The 8,115-nt window shown below is 32.7% G+C and overlaps 1 protein-coding gene across 4 annotated transcripts in view; it reads left to right on the forward strand.

Annotated features, from left to right (window-relative positions):
• The window catches only part of LOC102677282 (limbic system-associated membrane protein-like), a 313,371-nt gene that overhangs the window by 244,420 nt on the left and 60,836 nt on the right, over positions 1–8,115 (forward strand). For 2 of the 4 annotated variants that reach the window (XM_031509406.1, XM_031509413.1), the window contains exon 11: positions 7,874–8,109. The exons of 1 other annotated variant lie outside the window; for it this stretch is intronic. In XM_031509406.1, coding sequence (XP_031365266.1) covers positions 7,874–8,022 — 149 coding nt within the window. In that variant the 3' untranslated portion in view covers positions 8,023–8,109. Of the gene's footprint in view, positions 1–7,873; positions 8,110–8,115 lie in introns of those variants that run through there. One more of the 4 variants, XM_006607744.2, reaches the window with a different exon arrangement.

The raw sequence follows: 8,115 nt of genomic DNA on the forward strand, positions 1-8,115 counted from the left end.
AACAATTTTAAATTGAAACGATTAAATTTGAACAGTGATAGATCAAAAATTTGAACGATTGATTTTATTTAGGGCGAGAGAAATTTTTACAGTTTTTCTATTCTTTATTTTTTATTTTTTCTTAATTTGATTGAATGTGTGCATGAAAATATGTGTAATCGTGGGAACAATTTTAAAATTGTATAATTTGTGGGGACAATAAAATTAAATTTATGATGAAAGACTCAATTTTTATCTATTATTTTTAGATTTAATTTTCTTGCATTTATTTATCTAATAGTTTAAATTCTTCTTATTTGTCTTCAATTTAGGTAAAAATTTGTATGGTTTTTTGGAATTTGTATTTATATTTATAAATTTATTTAAAGGAAAAGTGAATGAAAGAAATTTAAATAGTATAACAAAATATTTTGATTGAAAATAATAAGAGATAAAAATGATATAATCTCGAGGAGGGAAAAATTTAATTATCGTCCACGAAACTTTTATAAGTATAGTAAAGTTAAAATACGATGAAATGGAATGGAAATTTTCATCTGACAGTTTACTGGACGAAGAACGGAATAGAGAGTTGTATAGACATTGTTGACATTAGTTTGCGCGATTCTGAGTTGCAGGGAATTTGTAATCCGATTGTCGCTGCAAAATTGATTTTCACGAAGTTACTAATTAGTTTCTATCCGTCAAACGTCGACATTTTCTTGCACATCGAACTTAAATGTTCATATATCTATTTGCGAAGTTCAAATTGAACCGGAAATATTTTTCAGACGCGCCAGCTCGAGAGAAACTTCAGATCCAAAGATATCAACAATAGTTGGCACTAGTATGAACTTCTTTTTCACCGCTCAATAAGTGCTTTCACTTTAGTTCAAGAGTCTTATATCAAGAATCCCTACTTTAGCTGGTTTATTGGTCGAGAGAAATCGTCAAAAAATAACGAAACTTTTACTTAAAAAGATTGGAAATTACAATAGCTTATATATTTCATTTTTATAATATTTCATTTTTTCCCAAACTGGAAATTATATCAGAATCTATCTAGATTAAAAAATTAGAATTTGTAGAAAAATTTTTGACAAATTATTTTAAAAAATTCATGATCTCGATAAATTGATTTAAATATAAATTTAATCCTCAATAATATAAAAGAAAGATCTTTCGATTTTCATTTTTTTTCTTTTTAATTTACATACGATATTTGCATATTATATATTATTTTATTAAATTCATTGATTTAATTTTCATTTAAATTGCAAATATGAATTTAATAATTATTGTCCAACAGATTTTTAATTATTTTAGAACAGAAGACGGAAAAAGGAATTCTTGTTGAAATACGGGTTGGTTATTTAAGTCGGAAAACGAATTTTCCCTACCGTTTTATTTTCTTATAGTTACCAGTCTGATTCGAGGCGGTGCCGTTTAAAGTATCGCGTAGCTTATGAATATTAAACGTCGTAATATCTTATGAATACGCATGAGAAGAGCAATCCAGCGAGTTTAACTACCGTTAAATTTCGAATATCGATTAAAAGTCTAAATATTCCATAAAGAAATAATGCATTAATGTAGAATTACGTATGCACTAAGTATGTACATTAACTATGATTAAAAAAGAAATAAATTTCTTTGATTCGTTTGAATAATTTCTTTCAAATAATTATACCACGTAATATTAATCCATGACTGATAACCACACATTTCGTTTCTAATTCTTCGTCGTTAATTGAAACGACATAAAAATATTAAAAATTAATTAAACAATCACGGTATTTCAAAGTGATACCATGAGAAAAAAATAATCAAACTTTCTGTAATTTTGGTCTCAAATTAAACCGTTAATCGATGTGTTAAAGCATAAGTTATTCTATTTAGAATCGATTCTCTTTAAACTCTCAAATTTATCAGAGTATTGTCACAAAACATGCGGCATCAAAAATCGAAGAGGGTCCCTTATAGATAAATACAAAAAAAAAAAAAAAAAAACAGTCGAAAAACAGCGAAAAATGCAACAAAATTTGAAATGGCTGAACGCATGCAAAAAATATGAAAAAAATCTTTCTCATCTTTCTTGGAAGAATTTAATAAAAAAAATTCTTACCTCTATCTCGTTTCCTGTCATCATATCTCCACTTTCTTCCCTCTCCTTACTAAAATCACACACCAGCCAAGATTTGAAAATACCTACAATTAATAAAACCGCGTATAAAATAAAACGAAGATGAAACGATATTAACGCTGCATACCGATAAATTTGCAGCAAATGGCACGGACGTCAAACTTCTCGAATTCAATTTCAATGACTTTGTTGAAAGATTCCTCGGGAGTCGGCCTCACCCTTTTCTCAAAGTTTACTTTCAATTAATGAAAAACGAGTTTCGTTTGACCCCCGCGGCCATCGACCAACCGTCGAAACGTGGAAACGTGCCACCAGAAATTCCACCCGTTTCTTTCCAACCCCTTCCTCCCCTCTCTCTCGCCACTATATCTGGACCCCTTTGTTTGCCTCTTTCTCGCCTTCATTTGTTAAATCGATCGACACCCGCACGTGCACCAAAGTCGAGACCAGTGGATGAATTGATTCTTATATACCGTGCGAACTTTTATGATCTGTATTCGTCGAGACCTCGATCGACACGACACCCCAATTCACCCCTCGATTCCAGAGAAGCTTATCCTAATGTCTGACGTGACGGAGGAAAGTTTGGACGAGCGTGTATCGATTCGATTTTCGTTCAAATCGCTTCGATTGGAAGATAATTTGAAAGGGGGGAGGAATGTGATTTATTTTGTTTTAGGGATAAAATATAGGGATTTCGTTGAATGAATAGTAATTGATTTATGATTCTTCAAATTAAAAATTCGTTGTTATTGTAAAGTTATGTCTGTTGTATGTTAGATTGAGTAATAAGTTTGTACATTTTTCTTAGGTTTATGAAAATTGTACGATAATTGTAATTGCGTATATTTTCGATAAAGCTAATGAAAAATCGAAGAATTGATATTTTAAATTATGTTTTTTTGAAAGAAAGTAAAAATATTTTACGCGAGAAGTCATTGTGTAAATTTTAAAAAATTAAAAATATACGTGTCTTTTTATTTGATTGAAAAATATTGAAGATAAATTGATAAATATAATAATATTAATAATATTGATTAAAGAGAGATACAAAAATTTATTATTTAACTTCATAATATTATATGATAATATTTGGTCTTCTTAATAATATTATCAATAGTTGCTCTTTGAATGAATACTGATATTTTTCTTTCGTTGAATAAGCGAACTAAATTTAAATTAATAATAATAATTTTGTTCAAGTTCTATGGTTGAAATGTTTAATAATTTTCTATTTATTCATCAGTAAACACTAACATTAGATGAACCAGCAGAAAAATTATACTTAGAGATTTCAGAATATTTGATCGCGTTTTTATCAATTAAATCAAAATCAAATTTGTTAGATTTTTAAATTAAATTTAGATTTCTAAATTAAATATATTGTCCAATCAATCGCAAATTTCGTTGTTTCTTTTTCTAAAACTAAATATCTTTATCCCTTTTCTTTTCTTCTCTTTAACAAAAATCATACATATCTTTTTACAATACTTTCCTCTTCTCTCGAATAATATGTTCAATTATTATTAAACATAATCAAAATCAATCTAATCTCGAAACTTCAAAAATTACTTCATTCTTATTAATACGTCCATTTCCAATAAAACCAGCCAGCAAAATCACAAAAATTTGCAAAAAAATAAAAATCCTGCGCGAACTCATCGACCAATAATCACAAGTTTCCAAACAATTATTCCCAATCTGGTTTTATTCCAGATATAAAGTTTGTTTAATTGGCGGTCGCGTGATAGAGGCGATTGGCGCGATTCTGTCACGGAATCGGGGGCAAACGAAAGAAACGATGGAAACAGGGGCGGTGTAGAACCGGTAAAGACGTTGTTAAAGTGTTGGAAAACGGTTCGTCTGTCGCTGTCCATGCGGAAAGTCACGTAGCGTGGATTTTACTCGTAGGTGGGAATAACTTTTTCCCGGGCGGACGTGCGATTTCGACGTCCCTTTCTGGGGAACGAGCCAAAGCGGACGCGGGCGAACTACTCCTGAGGAATGCTGTGAATTCGCCACGACTGTTCCTCGTTCGTTTTTGAAATATAAAAAAAAAAAAAAAAACTTGCTAGTTTCGCACCGCCTTGCGTTTTTATACGTGTCTTTTTTATTTCCTCTCCAATAACAAAATAACGATTACCTGAATTCTTGTTATCAAGAAATTTCGTTTAATTTTGTGATTCGTGGAAAGAGGATTGAATTGAAAAATATGTAATGATGTAATATAAATTGCATTTACAGAATTTTGTTTAAATATTCGAAGAACCATAAGAAATTACGTAATAATATATTGCTAAAGAAGAAGCAATTCGAAATCAATGATAATCACGAAGGCATTGATAATAATTCCATAAAACAAATTTTGTATTATTCTTTAAAAAATAAGATACTATGAACGAAAGGAACGAGAGATTAAATCGTTTCGATGTCCGTTTCACGCGAGGATGTTCGACAGATATACGTTCCTGTCTACATATCAAACAGCTCGCTTTCCATTCGCGCGATACCTGTATGCAGATCGAAGTTGGTGTCGGGTTAACAGGGGTAAACGTACATATGTATCGACTTCTTCCCCGGTTGATATTCATGTATTCATAGCCAGCAACATTACCGGATTTGTATTAGCGCCACAGGTGGCGGTGTTGATCCAACATAGATCGGTCTGTAAAACTTAGAACAACCGGCCAATCCAATCGAGTGGCGAAATTGAACGGGGAGAGAGGAAGATTCGTGCGCCACTGAAAAGAATCGAACTCGCCGTTCGTAAATTACGTATTTATTGCGACGAGTATCAGCCAGATACGATACCCTGGGGAATAATTTAATAAATTGTTTTCCCCTGCCATAACGCGATCCATCAAATTTCACGAAATCTCGTAATTCCGACGCCATATCCCCATACGCCGCCATCTTCGTTGACCGATTCACCTCAGCTTTTCATCCGCCATTCTAACGTTTCTCATCTGGATACGAATATTCAGGAGATATTTTCCAACGAATTCTCGATTGAACGAATATTTTGATGACGTTTTGTTTGATGGGTTATACGAACAAGATTAAAGTCGATTTTAATTGTAGGTTAGTTAGAAAATCACGAATAATTATTCTGGTGGAAGTTCAGTCGTATTTCCTAGAATTTTTTTTATTTTTTAATAAGTTATTGTGTTGTAAGATTTATTTTTAGGTGGATTTTTAGATGGATTAATCTGTATGTATCTTTAAAATTCTAAATTGGTTAATAAATTGAAAAGTTGAGTTTATTTTATAGAGTTAATGAACAAGTTTATTCGACAAGCATGGATTAATTTAGGTAAATCTTTTAAATTATTTTTAAAATATCATATCGATCTTTGAAGGAGTATAAATATCTCCACAATTCGTGTCACATTAATTTTATCAATTATTCCATCCTTCCTTTCATACCGTTTCCTTCAAAGATATTAAATCATATCGTATATATAATTAGAAATTGTCTGATCGATCGTTTCTTTTAAAGATATCGTTGAGTCAGTCGGATTTAACAGGCTCCGGATGATATCTAATGGAGTATAAATTTATTTAGTCTTCCGCTGGCGAGCCTTTTATCTCATTAAAAAGGGATTTGCGCAGACCAAATATCCTAGAGATTCCGAGAATTTGGTCGAATTTAATTCCGAGACGCGGAAGAGCTTCGAGCTTCCGCCCTCCATTCGTATTATCCGTAACTCCTTGTATTTATCTTCTCTATCCCAACAATTCTCATACTCGCTCATATATTTTTGTTGTCGTTGAAAGATCGACCATTTTATGGGACAATCCTCGTGTATATCTAAAACACCATCGAGCATTCATTTTGTTTTTCGAATGCCAGATGTACAATTTTAAAAAGTATTTTTAATTTTTTATTTTTTAATTGAAGGATATCGTCAAATTCGACAAATTTTTTTCAATGTGAAAAGTAAGCATAATTTTTTTAATCCTTTTTTCACACTATTATACTTATATTGATTTAACGATTTTTGGATTTTTCTTTCTCTTTCAATAATTCGAAATGGAAAATCTGGCCAGAAAATTTGTATAAAAATAAAATAAAACTCATGTTCAATCGTGAGCTCTTTAATAAATCGCTCGTATTATCGGTGGTTAAACACAAGCATTGAACTCGAAAACAGTTTTTCGAACTGGAAATTTGCCTCTGGTTAAAAATAACACAAGGATATTTACTTTTACAACAGAGAATCTGTAAACAATGGCTCACGGCAATTCCTTCTATTTTAAATTGGAACAAAATTTTTACTCGTTCATCGATTCTAATAAAATCCAGTAATACTCATAAAATGAAAACAATTTCTTATTTATTTATTTCTTTCCTAAATTCTCTATAACATTTCTAAATTCTCTATTAGAATTCTATACAATTAAATTCTTTAGATTCTTTATCGAAAATCGATATTAAAATCTAAATTTCTTGAATATTACCACGACTAATTTTTTTAGATTCTATATCAAAATGCAAAATCTCTAGATTTATATCCCCAACTAAAAATCCCCAAATTCTATATTACAAATTCCTTGAATCCTAAAACATCACATCGAGCTATTTTCACAAAATTCAATATTTTCTTCTCGAGCAATTTACACTCTCTTCATCTTTGACACTAAGTTCACTAAATTCCCTCGTTTTTATTTAGAACTAAAATCCTACTACTATTCTCGAGGTACAGAAAAGAATTTCCAATCCCTTTGTACACGATGAAAGTAAGATGAAAAGTAGCCTTTCTTGTTTTCCCCTTTTACGGGCACACGACACGTTCCCTTTTCCTCCTATTTCGTAAGATGGCGGCGTTACGCGGGGATCGTTCCCACGGCGGCCATTGAAATTCGGAGTTAACGGCGGTACGAATTGGTTTCGCGCATTCATTCCCTATGAAACTCGAATCACCGTCGCATTGTCCGGTCGAAATCCTTTCAGAAACGCTATCAGCATTGTTCGCACGATCACCATCCAAACCTTCGATTATCCGGCCTGTGCATTATAATCGAACGCCCCATTATTCGAGCAACATGTACCTCGGCCGTACCTCGGCTTTGTTGTACACTTATTTCCACGTGTTCGCCACGTCGTATCCCCTCTCTCGTTCTTATCGTCAAGGGATTCCAAAGTTAATTCCATGGGAGGAACGGTTTAATACGAGAAAGTAACAAAACAATGCGGCGATTACGCGGAACGAGTGAATTTGTCGCGTTTTGGACGATGGTGGCTTAAAATTCGGTCACAATAGGGAAACACGACGTTTGTAAATTAGTGTTGCGAACGATTGTCTTTGAATACGTCATTGTTGGATATTGGGAACAATGTTTCAATGTACGTATTTGTCGAACACGTTTTATGGAGAGTATTGTTGGTAGTAAATTTGTCGATTTCTCGATTAATGATCGTTGCGTGGAAACAGTTCGAATGTATTTGAAAAGTGTTCTTTTGATTTCTTTAGATATTTGAGAATTAAACGAATCTACACAATTGGAATTATCATTATTTCTTCGATTATGAATTATTCACTTATGAATTGAATCCTTAAACTCTTTCGTTGTTGCAAAAACTGTAAGATCGATATCTAAAGAATCGTTTAAAATTTATAATCTTTCTGATTCTGTAATTATTATGATTAGAAAAATAATGTAAATAAAAAGAAAGAAAGAAAGAAAGAAGGAGAGACAATTTCATACATACTGGACGATTCGTGCACAAGTAGATGTGTTTGCTTGCAGATTACAAACATTACAATCCGCCATCAATGAGGCCGCCAGGCGAGCTTCCGGTCGACGCTTTAAGTCCGGGTGTCTCCCATCGGGCTCAGCTCGTCCTTCATCTTTTGGTGAGTCTGCTGTCACTGCTTCTTCCAGCCATCAGAAGGTGATTCTCACGTCGCGGGAACGGGGCTTCCAGTTCTAGTGTTTATTGGACGGTGACCAGACCGGAGGCGGCTGCTACCAGTTTCCGGTACGCCGGC

The sequence above is a fragment of the Apis dorsata genome, unplaced genomic scaffold (assembly GCF_000469605.1).
Source record: "Apis dorsata unplaced genomic scaffold, Apis dorsata 1.3 scaffold_13, whole genome shotgun sequence".
Classification (NCBI taxonomy): Eukaryota; Metazoa; Arthropoda; class Insecta; order Hymenoptera; family Apidae; genus Apis; species Apis dorsata.